This window comes from Lynx canadensis, chromosome B4, assembly GCF_007474595.2.
Source record: "Lynx canadensis isolate LIC74 chromosome B4, mLynCan4.pri.v2, whole genome shotgun sequence".
Lineage (NCBI taxonomy): Eukaryota > Metazoa > Chordata > Mammalia > Carnivora > Felidae > Lynx > Lynx canadensis.
The window spans coordinates 59,449,067-59,469,281 of NC_044309.1; the positions used below are offsets into that span (position 1 = coordinate 59,449,067).

Genomic DNA, 20,215 nt, shown 5'->3' on the forward strand with positions numbered 1-20,215 from the left:
GAAATGGATAGATCATCTAGACACACGGTCAATAAAGAAACAAGGGCCCTGAATGAGACATTGGATCAGATGGACTTGACAGATATATTTAGAACTCTGCATCCCAAAGCAACAGAATATACTTTCTTCTCGAGTGCACATGGAACATTCTCCAAGATAGATCATATACTGGGTCACAAAACAGCCCTTCATAAGTTTACAAGAATTGAAATTATACCATGCATACTTTCAGACCACAATGCTATGAAGCTTGAAATCAACCACAGGAAAAAGTCTGGAAAACCTCCAAAAGCGTGGAGGTTAAAGAACACCCTACTAACGAATGAGTGGGTCAACCAGGCAATTAGAGAAGAAATCAAAAAATATATGGAAACAAACGAAAATGAAAATACAACAATCCAAACGCTTTGGGACGCAGCGAAGGCAGTCCTGAGAGGAACATACATTGCAATCCAGGCCTATCTCAAGAAACAAGAAAAATCCCAAATACAAAATCTAACAGCACACCTAAAGGAACTAGAAGCAGAACAGCAAAGGCAGCCTAAACCCAGCAGAAGAAGAGAAATAATAAAGATCAGAGCAGAAATAAACAATATAGAATCTAAAAAAACTGTAGAGCAGATCAACGAAACCAAGAGTTGGTTTTTTGAAAAAATAAACAAAATTGACAAACCTCTAGCCAGGCTTCTCAAAAAGAAAAGGGAGATGACCCAAATAGATAAAATCATGAATGAAAATGGAATTATTACAACCAATCCCTCAGAGATACAAACAATTATCAGGGAATACTATGAAAAATTATATGCCAACAAATTGGACAACCTGGAAGAAATGGACAAATTCCTGAACACCCACACTCTTCCAAAACTCAATCAGGAGGAAAGAGAAAGCTTGAACAGACCCATAACCAGCGAAGAAATTGAATCGGTTATCAAAAATCTCCCAACAAATAAGAGTCCAGGACCAGATGGCTTCCCAGGGGAGTTCTACCAGACATTTAAAGTAGAGATAATACCTATCCTTCTCAAGCTATTCCAAGAAGTAGAAAGGGAAGGAAAACTTCCAGACTCATTCTATGAAGCCAGTATTACTTTGATTCCTAAACCAGACAGAGACCCAGTAAAAAAAGAGAACTACAGGCCCATATCCCTGATGAATATGGTTGCAAAAATTCTCAATAAGATACTAGCAAATCGAATTCAACAGCATATAAAAAGAATTATTCACCATGATCAAGTGGGATTCATTCCTGGGATGCAGGGCTGGTTCAACATTCGCAAATCAATCAACATGATACATCACATTAACAAAAAAAAAGAGAAGAACCATATGATCCTGTCAATCGATGCAGAAAAGGCCTTTGACAAAATCCAGCACCCTTTCTTAATAAAAACCCTTGAGAAAGTCGGGATAGAAGGAACATACTTAAAGATCATAAAAGCCATTTATGAAAAGCCCACAGCTAACATCATCCTCAACGGGGAAAAACTGAGAGCTTTTTCCCTGAGATCAGGAACACGACAGGGATGCCCACTCTCACCGCTGTTGTTTAACATAGTGCTGGAAGTTCTAGCATCAGCAATCAGGCAACAAAAGGAAATCAAAGGCATCAAAATTGGCAAAGATGAAGTCAAGCTTTCGCTTTTTGCAGATGACATGATATTATACATGGAAACTACGATAGACTCCACCAAAAGTCTGCTAGAACTGATACATGAATTCAGCAAAGTTGCAGGATACAAAATCAATGTACAGAAATCAGTTGCATTCTTATACACTAACAACGAAGCAACAGAAAGACAAATAAAGAAACTGATCCCATTCACAATTGCACCAAGAAGCATAAAATACCTAGGAATAAATCTAACCAAAGATGTAAAGGATCTGTATGCTGAAAACTATAGAAAGCTTATGAAGGTAATTGAAGAAGATTTAAAGAAATGCAAAGACATTCCCTGCTCATGGATTGGAAAAATAAATATTGTCAAAATGTCAATACTACCCAAAGCTATCTACACATTCAATGCAATCCCAATCAAAATTGCACCAGCATTCTTCTCGAAACTAGAACAAGCAATCCTAAAATTCATATGGAATCACAAAAGGCCCCAAATAGCCAAAGGAATTTTGAAGAAGAAGACAAAAGCAGGAGGCATCACAATCCCAGACTTTAGCCTCTACTACAAAGCTGTAATCATCAAGACAGCATGGTATTGGCACAAAAACAGACACACAGACCAATGGAATAGAATAGAAACCCCAGAACCAGACCCACAAACGTATGGCCAACTCATCTTTGACAAAGCAGGAAAGAACATCCAATGGAAAAAAGACAGCCTCTTTAACAAATGGTGCTGGGAGAACCGGACAGCAACATGCAGAAGGTTGAAACTAGACCACTTTCTCACACCATTTACAAAAATAAACTCAAAATGGATAAAGGACCTGTATGTGAGACAGGAAACCATCAAAACCTTAGAGGAGAAAGCAGGAAAAGACCTCTCTGACCTCAGCCGTAGCAATCTCTTACTCGACACATCCCCAAAGGCAAGGGAATTAAAAGCAAACGTGAATTACTGGGACCTTATGAAGATAAAAAGCTTCTGCACAGCAAAGGAAACAACCAACAAAACTAAAAGGCAACCAACGAATGGGAAAAGATATTTGCAAATGACATATCGGACAAAGGGCTAGTATCTAAAATCTATAAAGAGCTCACCAAACTCCACACCCGAAAAACAAATAACCCAGTGAAGAAATGGGCAGAAGACATGAATAGACACTTCTCTGAAGAAGACATCCAGATGGCCAACAGGCACATGAAAAGATGTTCAGCGTCGCTCCTTATCAGGGAAATACAAATCAAAACCACACTCAGGTATCACCTCACGCCAGTCAGAGTGGCCAAAATGAACAAATCAGGAGACTATAGATGCTGGCGAGGATGTGGAGAAACGGGAACCCTCTTGCACTGTTGGTGGGAATGCAAATTGGTGCAGCCGCTCTGGAAAGCAGTGTGGAGGTTCCTCAGAAAATTAAAAATAGACCTACCCTATGACCCAGCAATAGCACTGCTAGGAATTTACCCAAGGGATACAGGAGTACTGATGCATAGGGGCACTTGTACCCCAATGTTCATAGCAGCACTCTCAACAATAACCAAATGATGGAAAGAGCCTAAATGTCCATCAACTGATGAATGGATAAAGAAATTGTGGTTTATATACACAATGGAATACTATGTGGCAATGAGAAAAAATGAAATATGGCCTTTTGTAGCAACGTGGATGGAACTGGAGAGTGTGATGCTAAGTGAAATAAGCCATACAGAGAAAGACAGATACCATATGGTTTCACTCTTATGTGGATCCTGAGAAACTTAACAGGAACCCATGGGGGAGGGGAAGGAAAAAAAAAAAAAAAAAAGGACGTTAGAGTGGGAGAGAGCCAAAGCATAAGAGACTGTTAAAAACTGAGAACAAACTGAGGGTTGATGGGGGGTGGGAGGGAGGGGAGGGTGGGTGATGGGTATTGAGGAGGGCACCTTTTGGGATGAGCACTGGGTGTTGTATGGAAACCAATTTGTCAATAAATTTCATATATATAAAAAAAAAAAAAGAGTGAAAGTTGGAGGTCATATGGTATGTACACGTTTAACCTTATAAGAAACTGCCAAACTCTTTTCCAAAATGGCTAAGCAAGCCTGGTTGGCTCAGTTGGTTAAACGACCGACTTTGGCTCAGATCATGACCTTGCGGTTCGTTGAGTTCAAGCCCCACATCTGACCTTCTGCACTGAGCACAGAACCTGCTTTGGATTCTCTGTCTCCCCTTCTCTCTCTGCCCATGCCCTGCTTATTCATTCATTCTCTCTCTCTCTCTCTCCCAAAAATAAATAAACCTTCAAAATGGCTGTAGCATCTTATACACCACCAGCAATGTACAACAGTCCTAGTTGATCTGCATCCTTGTCAACACTTGGTATTTTCTGTATTTTTTTTTAATTTTAGCCACTTTTATAGTGGTATTTCATGGTGGCTCTCGATACTGTGATGTTTTCTTGTGGCACCTTATATGTTGCTATTGCCAGAGATTCCAGTTAAGGTCCTCTTTGCTTTTCACTCCCACAGCTTTAAAATGCTATCCATATCTTAATAAATTTCAAGTCTCTATTTTTCCATCAAGATTTGTCTCCTGAGACTTCAGATCAATATATCCAGCAATCTTCTAAATCTACCTCTCTGGCAGAAAGGATTCCAGAACCAAGTTCAGTACTGTGGTAAACTGCAAAAAGGCCCTACATTCTTCCCATCCCTATATGCGGGTCCCGTTGCAGGTGACTTTGCACCTCCACCTCTCAAAAGGCACAGCCAATGTCTCCATTCTTTGCATCTGAACTTAGCCATATCACATTAGCAAATGTAACACAAGCAGAGGTTTGAACACTGATGAGCACTGATGTTTGCCCTTTCTTGCTGTTGTCACACTATCCCTAGGTGAAGAATCTGAACTGGTTTTCCAGGTAATAAGATGGGGGTTCAGCCACCCCCATCAACAACCTATCCACTGGCAGATATGTGAAGGAAGCCATTCTGGACCATCCAGATGTCAAATACCTGCAGATACACGAGCCAGTTCAGCAGAAACCAGCCATGCCAGCTCAGAACAAAAGAATCAGCCAACGAACCTGCAGATTCATGCGTTAAACAAATGGATGCTGTGTGAGCCACTCAGTTTGTGGGTGTTTTGAAGTAAGAAGGAAGGAACTTACATAATTACCCTCCTCTATCAGGTAATTTATTTTGTATTCCATATCTCAATACATGCTACTAATATCTACCACACTGCCAAAATCTGAAGCCTCGGAGAATTCTGGGACACATGCTCTCCCTCACCACCTCCTACCCCACTCCCACATATAATAGGTTATCAAGTCCTAATATGGTCAAAAACATCTCTTTATTGCCATCCATAGCTACTAGCTTAGTCCATTATCAAATTTTCTGAACTATTTTAACAGTCTCCCTCCCCATGTCAAAGAAGAGTCTTTCAAAATTTCAATTCTGATCACGTCTCAGTCTGGCTTAAAATTCTTTAATAGTCCTCCACTGTCTTAACATAAATATCAAATGCCTCAGTGCGACATACAAGGCCGTGAGGCATCTGACCTTCCTCCCGGCTCATCTCTGCCACTCTTCCACATTCTCCTAAGCTTTAAACATTCTTAAAAGCCACAAACACAAATGGGTCATGCCACTGCACACCTCTGCACCTCAGCCAGAAGTGCCTCTTTCTCCTGAAACCCCCTCCTTTCCAGCTAGCTAACAACTACCCATTCTTCCACAGCTCTAGCTCACCTCCCTTCTTCCTCTGAATTCCTAAGCCACTTAAAATCCTCTTCTCTGTGCCTCTGAAGCCCCTTGGGCTTCAAAGCAATGTAGTTAATGGTGAAGGGTCAGGATTTCAATCAAAGCTTTGCTTCCTTTCCATTGGAAAACCTTGAACAAGTTACATAACTTCTCCATACCTCAATTTCCTCAGCTATAAAATGAGATGTGCCAGAGAATATTACCCCTCACCCCTAATACCCATTCTCTTCTTCCTTTTTAAAATTTTTTTTCAATGTTTATTTCTGAAAGAGAGAGAGAGAGCGCGCAAGCATGAATGGGGGAGGAGCAGAGAGAGGGAGACACAGAATCCAAAGCAGGCTCCAGGCTCTGAGCTGTCAGCACAGAGCCCGATGCGGGGCTCGAACTCGCAAACTGTGAGATCATGACCTGAGCCAAAGTCGGATGCTTAACCGACTGAGCCACCCAGGCACCCCTCTCTTCTTCCTTTTGGTAATAGAACTCTTGAGTTTAGGTAGGCATGGGGCCAGCCCACTAACCACCACATTCCTCAGTCTCCTTGTGGCAAGATGTGGCCATATGTATAAGCTTCCTGTGGTTGCCATAACAAATGACTACAAACTTGGTGGCTAAAACAGAAATTTATTCTCGTGGAGTTCTGAAGGCCATAAGTCCAAAGTCAAGGTGTCAACAGAGCCACATTCCCTCTGAGGGCTCTAGGAAATAATACTGTCTTGTCTCTTCCAGCTTCTGGTGGCCCAAGGTATTCCTTGGCTTGTAGCAACGTAACTGCATGCTCTGTCTCTGTCTTCACATGGCCTTCTCCAATAACTTCTATCTTAGATAAGCCATTGGTTTTTGGTGTTGTTGCTGCTGCTGCTGCTGCTGCTGTTGTTTTATTTCTGGCCTAGCACCTACCTAACTCATGCAGGTAATAATATTTCAATAATCATACTTATCTCTTAGGGTTGTGTAAAGATTAAATGGATTAGTAGAATGTGTAGCATTTCGAACATTACCTAATATAGAGTAAAAACTAAATAAATGTGATCAGCAGCCGGGGTGGCAGTACAATAGGCTTGGTCACATGTAATTGTCATTAGCTTATCTTCTAGAAAACCACATTTACTGGGATAATGGCTTAGTGCTTTCATCTCGGCATTATATTTGAAAGAATGCCAAGCATTCCATCACTGTTTTAAGAAGACATGCAATTTAGCTTTGCATACCAACTATTATCACCCAGGAACTACTTTCATGAAGAGGTTCATACTCAGCCTGAAAACCTGGATGTGCCTCCCCCATGGGTACCCATTTTTTAACCTACAAGTCAAATGCTATCTTAATTAAGAGGCTTTCCTCACCTCTCAAAACAGGAAATTACAATCTCCATCCTCCTGCAATACCATCACCACACCTTTTTATTTAGCCTTTATCACTTTCTACCTTGTGCTATAATTGTTTACCAATACATCTTATCTCCCTCATTAGATTATAAATTCCTTGAGAGCAGCATTCATTTCTGACTGGCTTGAACTGTAGCAACAAGTTCACACAGTGCACTGAGCACAGTGGATATTGAATAAATCTCTACCAAACATATCCCAAGATCTGACAGTATTGAAGAATACTAGCTTCAAAGAAACTTGCCTCACCACCTAGTAACTGTGTGACCTTGAGCAGGTGACTTTACTTCTCTGAAGAGTGGCTTCCACATTTGTAGAATGGCACTATTAAGAATTAAACAAGGTAACATGGATAAAGGCTACCTTAAGCCCTCAAAGGTAAGAAATCCAACATTTAGGACTTTCTATTCTTAGAAAGAGTATAGTTGTGGCTATTAAAATTCTCACAAAGGGCATTTATCAGTATTTATAAGGAAGTTAGACACACAACCAACTGCATACCCAATATTAGAAGAGAGATTTTTACACAAGAGCTAGCAGCACAGGAAATTGGCCCATCGATACACGATTAGCAAGTGGGCGAGTCTCACTCGAAAGACAGTGGTCCTAATGCCATTAAACACACACATTACAAGTGTTCATTGTCTGTCCCTCACTTCTGAGGGGAGGGAATTAAACTTCACAACATAAAGCCACAAATCAAAGCTCACGGTTTATCTAAGATATATACACCATATATATATATATGTGTGTGTGTATATATATACCGTATATATATATATGTATATATACGTATATACCGTATATACATATATATACGTGTGTGTATATATCTTAGATACACAATAATTGTGGAAGTGCTGCCCTACATACCAATTTGTGAGGCTTCCAAAGCAATCTGGTTTCACCATTCAGAACCACAGCAGATTCCTCCAATAGAGACTGAAGGATTTTAAAGTGCAAACACTTTTACAACCCTGACTAGCTCCAACAGAAGAAGCAAAGAGGCAGTCTCTTTTCATTTCACCCTTTAGGCCTTCTGCGAAACCTCCCTGAGAAGAGTAAACTTAGTATCCAATTTCCACTGCCTCCTGGAGTTTAATATTAGCCGCAGAAGGTTCTTACTATGATGACATACCATAATGACACATGATTGGCACAGCAGTAACATTCGACTAGAGAATTTTAAAGATTTTTTTGTATAAAGCATGTAATGTTGGTTTGGAAATCCATTGGACTTTTCTAAACTTCTTTGTGTAGCAGGAAAGTATAAAATGCTAAAAAAGTCACTCAATACACATAGAAGTTTTCATCTTCTGCTATTCACCCTACAGATTTATATGTTAGAATGCACACTTGATACCAATGAACTTAAATTTAGAGTAGAATTTAAGACTATAACAAAATAGGGGTGCTTGGGTGGCTCAGCTGGTTAAGCATCCAACTTTGGCTCAGGTCATGGTCTTGCGGTCAAGCCCTGCATCAGGCTCTGTGCTGACAGCTCAGAGCCTGGAGCCTGCTTCAGATTCTGTGTGTCCCTCTCTCTCTGACCTTACCCCACTCTCACTCTTTCTTTCTCTAACTCTCAAAAATGAATAAGTTGAAAAAAAAAAAAAAAAAAAAAGACAACAGGTCTACACATTGCTTTACATATTTTATGTAAAGTTTTTATTTATTTATTTTGAGAGAGTGCACAAGTGGGGGAGGGACAGAGAGAGAGGATCCCAAGCAGGTTCCACACTGTCAGTGCAGAGTCAAATGCAGGACTTGAACTCCAGAACCATGAGATCATGACCTGAGCCAAAACCAAGAGTTAGGGGCTTAACCGACTGAGCTATCCAGATGCCACACATGGTTTTATTTTAAAACAACTCATCAGCCAGCAATTTTGCTACACGCTGGGTAGCGTTAAGACCCCAAAACAAGCATCTGAAATTATATTGCTTTTTAAGAATTATAATTTTTTTTAGAACTTCATTCATTAATTCAACGAAAATTCATTCGGCACTGACAATATGCAAAGCACTGTTCTTGATCTTGGCAATTCCCCAGAATGCAAGGCTAACATAGTATTTACCCTCATACAGTTTATAGTCTAACTGCGGGTCTTTCAAGTAAGGAAACAGGTGCAACTTCCGAGCAGGCACAAGTGATGTGACTGTCTTCAGGCCCAAGCTCACTGACAACTGCAGTGGACAGTTCCCAGCATGCCAGCAGCCTCCAACCTCGAACCCCTCCATCTCCTTTATGAGAGCTTTCCCTGATACTTGGAGACCTTGCTCAGCTTCAAAGAGGAGCAGCCCAGAAGTGTGCTGTGGAAGAGGGTCAACCCGTAACCCACAGAGGATAGAAGTTGGCCCCAGACTTTCTGTCCGTGGGTAGGAGATTCTGAGGCATGGTCCCCATGGAGTCTCAGAGGACCCCAGAAGCACTGAGCTCTGGTTGCCACAGTGGTGGACATTCATGAGCAATTTATTGCCTTTTCTTTCTTTAGGCTCACTCTCCCCCACTCCATTATCCGTGCTTCAAGAGATCACCTCCCAAACTGACTACCTCCATCCACGCCTTCCAAGGTCTGATTTGTAGGGACGCTGACCTACACATTCCTAATCTACTTCTCAGAGATATTCAAAAATACTGGAATAACACATGGATCACACATTTACCTTGAACCAACTTAACGAATTTCCAGGTATCATAAGCCTGGGAGTTTGAATAAATAATTTGGATAAGAGTTAAGATCAGAGAGAGAGAGAGAGAGAGAGTCAGAGTGAGTGGCAGGCTAGAATAATGAGCCAATCAATGCTAATAAGATGAAATGTAACAGATTCTCTGCTTGGTACCAAAGTACCAATTATACAGCACAGGAGGAGGAAAATGAGGATTAGAGATGCAAATGAAAACACATCAGGAATCTAGGTTGACTAACAGCTGGAGGTGAGTTAGGGATCCTGCCCAGGACTCTTGGGCCACAAGCACAGTATCCCAAAATAAGAGTCTCATAATACTGCACCCAAATGTACTATGTTCTTTTCTTTCTACAACCACCAAGAATTACACTGACCGGGGGTTGCAGCACCTCTGGCAGTGGCCAGGCAGCTGGGCTTCCTGAAGGCTCTGGGCACGGGCAGCCAGCAGGCACCTGCACACGCCAGTCTCACCACCAGGATGCCCAAGAGGGAGGTCAGCTCCGCCGAGGGGGCGGGAAGGAGGAGCCCAAGAGGAGGTGGGCGAGGTTGTCAGTTCAACCTGCTCCTGCAAAAGTGGAAGCGAAGCCGAAAAAGGCGGCAGCGGGGAAAGGATAAATCTTCAGACGATAAGTGCAAACAAAAGGGAAAGGGGGAACAAAGGGAAAGCAGGCTGAAGGGGCTCACCAAGAAACGAAAGAAGACTTGCCTGCAGAAAACGGAGAAACTGAAAACGAGGAGGGTGCAGCCTCTGAGGAAGCAGGAGAGAAAGAAGCCAAGTCTGATTAATATCATATCCCAGGTCTTATCGGTGTTCGCTGTCTCCCTTCTTGTACAACCCAGAGGAATATTTTTATCAGTTATTTTGTAAATGCAAGTTTTTTAGTAGCTCTAGAAACATTTTTAAGAAGGAGGAGATCCCACCTCATCCCATTTTTTTAAATGTAAATGCTTTTTTTGAAGAGGTGAAATCACTTGCCGGGTGTTTATTTTTTGGTACAACCAGAAAATAGTGGGGTTGTACAACCAGAAAATAGAAAATACGGGAGGCTGTGATGGTCTTAGGTGTCAGCTTAACATTCCACATATGGGGTAGTTTTTATATCCTATAATACCAAACATACTAAAAGGCAATTTAGAGTCGGTCGTGCGTTTAATGTCTTGAACATTTTAAATTACTTGTATTCCCATGTTGTTTTTGGTAGAATTGTTTCCTTGATCTTAGCTCTCCCCTGTCAGAATTTTGTGCATTCTGTAACATCTTGGTGGTGGTAGTCCAATTTCCTAGCAACTTTGTTAATATGTTGTGCAAGACTGAACATTGAGTATGTAGTATATATGATATTAAATTGTGAATCAAGGGGGCTTAACAATGCAACAGCATATCAACATTTGAAGATATTGGTACTTGATGTACTGCTAAGGAAAATCTGCCTCCAAATTTTAAGCTGGAAGGTCACTGGAATAACTTTTGGAAAAGAATCACAACTACATGATTTTTTAGATTTTTGGTACATACATTAAGCATTGTGTACAAATTGAATCATCTGTACTGATCCTCAGAACAACCAATAAAAACTCACTTATAAAAGAAAAAAAAAAAAGAATTACACCGACAAATAGAATCCCAACCAGAAAACAAACAAGACAGTATAATGAAAACTGGAGAAATCACTGAAGACTTTGTGACTGGCCACAGACGAAAGATTTTTTAAAAATTAAGCCTGCAGGAGGAAAAATCTGCAGAAACATGATCATTCTAAACAAATATTTAAAAGGGCTGTTGTGTGGAAGAGGAATTAGATTTAATCTGTGTGGCTTTTTAGAACCAACAACTAAAACTTATAGGAGGGCATAGTTCAGTACACAGTATGGTATAGTGATTCAAAACAAACAGCTCTGGAATCAGTGACATTAAGACAGCGGCATAACTTCTTTGTACTTGACTCTGTCAACTACAAAACTGGGAAGAGCAACAATTTCCACTCTATAGGGTTATTGTAATTACCACATAATCATGCATAGGAAGCCCCAAGCACAGCGTAGCATGGTTTAAATGCTCAACCAATGTTATTTCAAGTCTGAAATTGTCTCAGTCATCATCAAGTAATTACACTAACCCTAATTCTGAAGAAATCCAACACAGCAATCGTTAAACTGGCTCATACTGGTGAATCGCTGTGTTACGCAAGGCTGACATGGTCAACTACACAAAAATCCAAAGGTACTTCCTTGCAAGATGGCTTTCTCACTTAAGCACTTGTGTGTGTAACCTCCATGACTGGAGGCAAAAGGTGACAGTCCCAGCCTTCAAAGAGACTTCCTTGAATTATGTGAAGAAAAGGAATTGAGTTGAAGAAATAATCTTGTCGATCTTCTCCCAAGTCCCTGACTTTTCACTACCTACATTAGTGTTGCACAACAGAGCAGATTTCTCTATTTTAGCTCTAATTCCGGAAGCATTCTGACTGCTTCAGAATGACTTTGTGCTTGCTAGATGTGTCCACTTGATAGGCATGGTAGACTATGAAACAGTCACATGTCAAATGACCACAGATCTCAAGAGCTGAAAATTGCAAGACCAAATGGGCCAAGGCCAACCCTGGGGAGTATCTAATCAACCAGAAGAAGGGGCCATCTTCTCTTCCCTCAGTCCCTCTGGGGAGGGGGGGGTGGCTTCCTGGGTTCTCTATTACTTCTTTTTTTTTCAATTTTTTTAATGTTTATTTATCTTAGAGAGAGAGAGAGAGAGAGAGAGAGAGCGCGAGAGGGGGTGGGGAGCAGTGAGAGGGAGACACAGAATCCAAAGCAGGCTCCAGGCTCTGAGCTGTCAGCACAGAGCCTGATGCAGGGCTCAAAGTCACAGACCACGGAATCATGACCTGAGGTGAAGTCAGACACTTAACCGACTGAGCCACCCAGGCACCCCTCTATTACTTCTATATTTTATCACCCTGATGGTAATAAAAGGACACACAGCCTCTTTTGCCTTGATTTATATTAGCTTCTCCTTCCAAAATAAAATGTACGTGTATCAGTAGAGCAAAGACTTTAAGAAAAATCCACATCAGAGAAGAGCTTTCTACAGAGTAGGGGTTAGGGGTAGGGACAGAAGTATATAAAGGAACTAGGAAAAAAAAAAAAAAAAGGAAAACCAAAAGAATATAAATTCAACAAAAATAACTGCCATAATTTAGTAGAAAGGAGGATTTAATTGTATATCAAAAAAACAGAACCAGTGATCAAACATGTTGATATTTTGTGTCCCTGAAATGTTGCAAGAAGGGCAGTGAAGCTCAGTGGTATTCTCAAACTTGACGCCAGTCTAATCATGACAAAAACATTAGGCAGACCCCAAATGAGGGACATTCTACAAAATACCTGGCCAGCATTCTTCAAAAGTATCAAGGTCATGAAAAATGAGGAAAGACAGAAAATGTCACAGACCAGATTAGACTAAAGAGCATGATAACTAAATACCCTGTGGGATCTTGAATGCAATCACGAATGAGGAAAGGAAAGTAGCCAAAAAACTAGTGAAATCCAAAGGAAGTCTCAAATTTAGTCAATAATAATGTACAAATAGTAATTTCTTAGCATAACCAAATGCACCCTGGTGATGTAAGATGCTAACCTAAGGGGAAACTGGGTGAAAGGGAACTCTCTATGCTGCTTCTATAACTCCTCTGTACTTCTGAATTTATTCCAAAGTTTAAAGTTTATCTTTTAAGAAAATAGACAACATTTGACCATGAAAGGAATTTTGCACTCACAAGAGAAAGCCACTGTGCTTCTGTTACTATTAGTCTGATTCTGTGGTGTCTACTGAAAAATAGCTATCAATCGGGTTTTAAATAGCCCTTGGGAAGTTATTTGTTAAAATTCAGCTTCCTCTGTTCATATGTGAGGCAATGTGACATAGTCAAAAGAATATTTCGTTGTATAATTGTGTGTATTGGAGAGAATCATTTTAACCTTTTTGGAACTTTGCCTCCTCATTCCAAACACTGGGGGAGTTGCAGTAGATTAACTTCTAATTGCCTAGAAGCTCTAAAACCATATGATTCACTTGAACAAATAACAGACTGTGAAAAACAAAAATCTTTCCAAATTAATTTGAGAATATCATTTGTGTGGCTGAGGCGAGAGGAACTGAGGTGTAGCGGAACTGTGATATGCTATTGTTTCTTCACCTTATCTAAAAAGTAACAATAAGGGAGGGTGCTCTGGAAACTTGGCAGAGGAGTCTGGAAATGCAGGGGTGGTGATGCTGGGCGGCAAATCTATGAAAAAGCAATGGTTTTTAAAGCCAGAGGGCACAGGGAAATACACCACAGGCAGAGAACGGTGAAATGCAAGAGCTGTAAGAGGACAAGTTATGCCGAAAAACATGACATCTGGGACAACAAGGCCTGCTTGTGGCTTCTGAGTAGTCTGGAGACCAAGGCAGAGGCAAGCCCAACTCGGAATTCTCCTCCACGGCTCTGCCATGACAGAGTTCCAAGAATCATCGGAAAAGAGTCAAAGCTTTAACATAAAAGGAAACCCTAAATCCCCAATAAAAAAAAGGGGGGGGCCCTCCTTCTCCAATGATGAATGGAATAAGATAGAAAATAAGAGCAAACTAGTAAGGACAATGACCTAAAGTATCAGATTACAGGAAAAGCCAGCCTTCCAGGGGCGGGCTAGAGCACCTGAGTGATTCATACTTTGAGCCAGCGCCCGCTGAATAATGACACCAAGCATCTGTATATAATTACCTACTGGGTACAGAGTGTTACCATGGTGTTCCTTCACATACACTAAAATAATCTTAATGCTTTAAAACAATTCACTTCACTGGGAAAAAGGAAAAGAAAAAAAAGGTGGCCACAAACCCTGACGGTTATCCGTGAAAGAGGAATCCCCCACCCCCTTACCAACAGAGGAGTAAGACTATCCAATCTCGTGGCAGTGAAGTGTGGAGCAGTCCCAGGAACCAAGTTTTGTCACTTGGCCCCAGGGAGAGTTTGGGTGTCTCATCCAAAAGCATCTAATGGCTATTTTTTGGATGTCTAGTATGGGCAAATGTCTGGAAAACACAAAAAGAAAAGAGTAGAATCCTGTCCCTAAAGAGGTTACAATCTAAGAGCAGAGTCAAATACGTTAAAAGGAAATACATGATGCCTTTCTATTATAAGTTAGCTCTCATTTCTGTAATGATTTAAAACACTTTACATTTATTCTCTGGAAAGATTTAGGCCTCAGAAAGCTCTGTGTGGTGGGCATTGTTCTTGTTATTACCCACCCCTGCTCCCATCAGCCAATGACAAATGTCCTTTGAGGCTCAAAGCGGTTAGGTGACCTACTTACAATGACACAGCCAGTGAGCAGTACAGTCAAAACCTGAACCCCATGCTTTTTCCTGTTACAAACACAGATTTGTTGTCCCAGTTTGCCCTGAAAAATTTTCTTTTTATCTTTAATGTGCTACCACTCTACTCACCTGACTCACTGCTGACTCTCCTTCAGCGTAGTTTTATCATGAGTCCATCCTCAGTGAGGACGGTGGAGAGAACACCTCCGCTGCCCAGGGCTAGGGGAGGGTCCCTAGTACGTAGCCTTATGGTGCTTCCAATGGGCAGTGTATCTTCCACAGCCTGTTTTATGTTAATATCTCCACATAGAGAAAAATCTGGATTTCTCATTTAAAGTGACCAATTTAACTCAAAAATTATCTATTGTTTTTGTCACTCTCTCCACAACATTCTGAGTTTAATGTTTATTTGTTTTTGAGAGAGATACAAAGTGCAAACAGGGGAGGGGCAGAGAGAGAGGGAGACACAGAATCTGAAGCAGGCTCCAGGCTCTGAACTGTCAGCCCAGAGCCCAACACGGGGTTCGAACCCATGAACCATGAGATCACGACCTGAGCCGAAGTGGGATGCTCAACCAACTGAGCCACCCAGGTGCTCCCCACAACATTCTGAGTTTGGATAAAATGAAATATATATTCTTATAATGAGACTTGGATGGAAAGTGTCTATCACAAGGAGTGAAACAAGGGAAATACCTGTCAAATGTTGAACACATCCTTCCCCAGCGTAGGAAGCAGCACACCCTGACTTGGGTCTGGGGATCTGGGGAATCCCTTCCACTCTCTCTCTCTCCAGATTTTTATCCCCTATGAAAGCTGCTTTTCACCATTATGAGAAGGAATGCTTACACAGTGTGTTCAAAGTGAGTGCTCCTTCAAAGTTATTTTTATTATTGTAAGTACACACAAACTATGAAATTGATTTGAGAAGCTTGTAATTATTGGTTTTCGTTTGTCTATGATTCTCTGCAGATTCCATTAATCCTTCCTTCATAACAGTCAAGTTATAATTGGTCTCCTATTATGACCAATGTCTCAGTTGATATATTACCAAGCTAACACAAAAATTATACTTAGAAAGGAGTTCTAAGACAATCATGAGTTATTACATGCCATCCAAAGTGACATTTTAAAAGCTGAGCTAACAAATCACTGTCACCCAGCTACAGACTTTACAAAGCTACACTGAAGAGTTGATCATGAAACGCTAACATTTACAGCATAAGTCTCACAAATAAATATTCGGCTGTATTTATTGGTTTGAAAAGTAGCCTTTCAGAGTTAATTACCAAGATTTCCTTTCAACAGATAAACTACTGTCCAGCAAAACAAAAATTGAAACTCTTCTTCCAGTGTAAATCCTTCTACATATAAAAGAAGAGAAACAATGAAGAAACTTTTGAAAAAATTTTCAGTGGACAGATTTATATATGACAGTTTCACATTGAATAAAGTTTTAGCATGATTTATTTTAAGACAAAAAAAATGATCCCATGCCCTTTGGCCACATAATAAAAATATATTTTTATAAATATATATATCTTAAATATGTTAAAAATTTATTTCTTACCTCTGAATTTCTTGGGAGGGTTGGCAAGGTCTCCCGCCTCCGGGTGCACCACACATCTGTCATCCACTAACCTAGAAGAAAAGCGTGTTTACATCGTTAACATCGTCATGTTCATACAGCACAGACTGCATGTGGCCATTGTATAAATATTTACAAAGAGTTTTAATACCATTTTCCACCATGAAAGTTTTTTATAATCATAAATTTATAAAAAGATTTAGGCCTTGCCGACCTTATTCCTTACCATACAGACTGCTTCTAGAAGAGACCTTGATACATACTAGGTACTCGATGAATATTAACCAAATGAATAAATCATCTTTGTAGTTACAAAATCATACTTAATGCCTATTAAAATATTTATGAGAAGCCAACTTCTAGGACAATACCAAGAGAAAGAAGCTCTCAGGCACAGGACTTGAAAGCCAGGAGACATGAAGCTCCTGATCAAAGAGAATTATCTAACTATCAAAGCTTCTTCACGAACGTTCATTTTCTTCATTGACTAAGTGGCAGGAATAACTGGATTTTTTCCAGGATATTGTGAGAATGCATGTAATTTACTAAATTTATGAATTCATTTCAAAGTAGGTGACCAAGTTGCAACAAACAGAAAACCATTATAACCAGAATCACTACTTTGCATCAACTCCAGCACAGAGTAAACCCCAATTTGTGACTCAAGTGTCCCCTTGACTTAGGATGATTAACCAAATCAAAATGAAACTTTTGGTTCCTGATTGATCTGGTTACCAAAAGCAGACACTTCCTAAATCACCAGATTGTTCTATGGCATCCAATTTCCACAAAACAAAATGCCAATTTGGTCGAGCAATATGGTTCTTTGATATTTCTTTCTTTAAATAATATACTTCATTCACACTGGTATACTAACATGTGGTTTTACAAGAGCTGCCAAGCATGCAAGATATTCCTTTTAAAAGTCTTTAAAACTGTTTTTCTTAGAAACAGGAAGTCACATTGGGTCAAGAGAAAGCAAACCCAAACCTTCACAGTATCCAAGTTCAGCCTATAACACTAAATATGAAAGGCTCATAGAGTCCTGAGAATGTCACAACATAATATTTAATTTTTTTTAATGCTGTGAATTAAAGGTCAGCTCTTCTAATTACTTAAGACATGTTGAGAATTCAAAACATAATGATCAAAACAACCATAATCTTATCTAGAACACATAAAAGTTCTATGAAAAACAGCATTGACATTCTACTCATTCTTTGTGCACACCCGATTCCCCAGATATATAGGCTTCCACTATAAGGCCCACTAAGAGTCCCCATCTGCATTCATTAATCATCAAGAGGAATGGGAAAAACTGAAGCTATAAATCAGATCACAGTGCATTTACATAAACACTATGCCTAGCCATTACATGATAGCCCAGATTGAAACATAATAATTACGAATGATTTCAGTTCTAAGAATTGGCCCTGTTCCTTATATACAAACATCTGTGAAAATCACAAAATCATTTCATCATACAGCCTTAAATAACTGCAAATGAGAATGGAAGAAAGGGAAGGACAGGATAGGAATGGGGGAAAAAGCAAGGAAGTGTGAATCTGTTACAAAGCCATATACAATCATTGATGCTAAAAGTTACACAGGATTTTAATGGTAGGTATTGGCAAAACTTCTTCATTACCCCCCAACAGCCTCTTCTTAAGTTATCTCCAAGGTCAGAGTATTCATCATTTACCATCTTTCTGATAGTATTAATATCACAAAGGTGTTTTACATGGAGGGGAAATAGCATCCTGGCTTTCCCATTACCATACTTTTCATCACATTTTCATTAAACTGCTTGCTTAATTGTCTGGATCTTCTAATAAATCGCAACTTCATGAAGTCAGGAACTGAATCCATCTTGTTTACTAGTATATCTTTAGCAACTTTGGGAATGAGTTACGGTAGATACTAAATATTTGTTATATGAATAAATGAGTCGATGAATAAATGAGACTTACTTCCCAAATAACTTTCCCTTTTTAGTCCCAGTTCTTTCTTCTGGAATGATGTAGACTAAGTTTTCTTATTCTGGGATGAATGAAACTATTTCTCTCTAATTCTTTTCCGTAGGGATATTTGTCAAGGAGATCAACATCCTTTCATACACCTCAACTGTCAACATGCCCCTTACACATGAACCTAGAAACTACCCACATGAGTCCATATGTGTTCTCCAATGAATCCTCCCTAGAGGACCCTTCCCCACTTCTCTCTAATACTAAGCTTACAGTTAGTTATGTGTCCTAAAATCATGGCAGCTTCCATGGCAGACAGGCCCACCTTTGACTCTCATTGAGGTTTATAGCTAACCAACAATTCCAGGTCCTTTCCGTGTGTGTACTATCAGTACAGGTAGTCCCTCCCACCCGCCACTGGGGCAGTTAACTTTTACAACCTAAGACAGGAATTTACAACTGAATAGGGATAAATACAAAGATCAACCTTTGGCCTCTGAGCAGAAATTATCTAAAAACCATCCATTCCATCCTTAGCTAGTTCATTTAAGAGACCCTGCCATGATCAGTGCCCATTTTAATCACTCACCCACAGTATTTTCTAAATTTGGCTAATTGGCTGGATTGTGTGTGGAGTTAAAATCATCATCATCTTCATCATCATAATACAACAACATAATACAACAACAACAAGTTTTTTTGGTCCAGATCTACAGAACCAAATTTCTGGGGATCAGGACCAAGAATCTATATTTTTAAAAAAATCTCTCAGGGCATCTGGGTGGCCCAGTCAGTTAAGCGTCTGACTCTTGTTTCTACTCAGGCCACGATCTCACGGTTTGTGAGTTCAAGCCCCACACTGGGCTCTGTGCTGATGCTGACAGCACAGAGCTTGCTTGAGATTCTCTCTCTCCTCCCTCTCTGCTCCTCCCCCCGCCCAACTCTTTAGTTCTCTCTCTCAAAATAAATGAATAAACTTAAAAAAAAAAACTCTCACCTTCCTTAAATGGATCAGGAGTACCTATTCTTCACTCTCATAGTAGTCTAGGCTACCCTCCGTCAATAAAACTTGTCACTCCATCATAATTTTTTACTTATATATATGTCTCTAATGCTATAAATTATAAGTCCCAAGAGAGTCGGTCCATCTGTTTTGCTCACCATAATATGCCCAACTTTAAGCATTAGGCCTCAAATGTGAAAGGTGCTAAATAATTATTAATTGAGTAGATGACTGGATGACTTTTTGAATCACCGAATAAGTCAATGACGTTTTTTTTGGTATGTCAAAATTAACTGGAACCAACAAACAGTTGCCTAAAAGTAGATGTAAGGAAGGGTGGGAAACATTTCCCATCCAGATGTGTTTCTGAAAATTATCAAAAATACCAAATCCTGAAAAGGGCCAAGATAGCCTGTTCTGAATAACTATATCTCATATAGCCCCTTCCAACCCAATATATCAGTGTACTTTTCAGTGGGCTGTATTTATTCTCCTCATGTCCAAATCAGGCAATTACAGAGCTAGTCCAAAATGCTCAACCTGTCACTGAAACTCAACTATCATAAAACCCATTATCCTTCATATCTTCTCTTCAAAAGATCTTAACTGTAAGTTATTTGTTCATTCTAATTCATAAGAAAAAAAATTACTCAACTATTAGACCTTTCAAGATATCTCTGTAAAGAGATTTCAATAGCTACTTTGAATGATTTTACATATAAATGTGAATCAAAAATATATGTGAACTAAATTTTAATTGGATATATATATCCCCCTAGAGAAACCTTGCAAACATGCATCTGAAGATATGTACAAATGTGTTTGAGGCAGCATTGTTTGTGATAGCAAAAAGTGGAGAAA

The 20,215-nt window shown here is 39.9% G+C and overlaps 1 protein-coding gene and 1 pseudogene across 6 annotated transcripts in view; one reads left to right on the plus strand and one right to left on the minus strand.

Annotated features, from left to right (window-relative positions):
• ITPR2 (inositol 1,4,5-trisphosphate receptor type 2) overlaps window positions 1-20,215 on the minus strand; it is a 505,414-nt gene that overhangs the window by 450,596 nt on the left and 34,603 nt on the right. For 5 of the 6 annotated variants that reach the window (XM_030322010.1, XM_030322009.1, XM_030322008.1 and 2 more), the window contains exon 2: window positions 16,367-16,437. The exons of the other annotated variant lie outside the window; for it this stretch is intronic. In XM_030322010.1, coding sequence (XP_030177870.1) covers window positions 16,367-16,437 — 71 coding nt within the window. The remainder of the gene's footprint in view (window positions 1-16,366; window positions 16,438-20,215) is intronic. 6 annotated transcript variants of the gene reach the window in all.
• Window positions 9,922-10,309, plus strand: LOC115518499 (annotated as a pseudogene).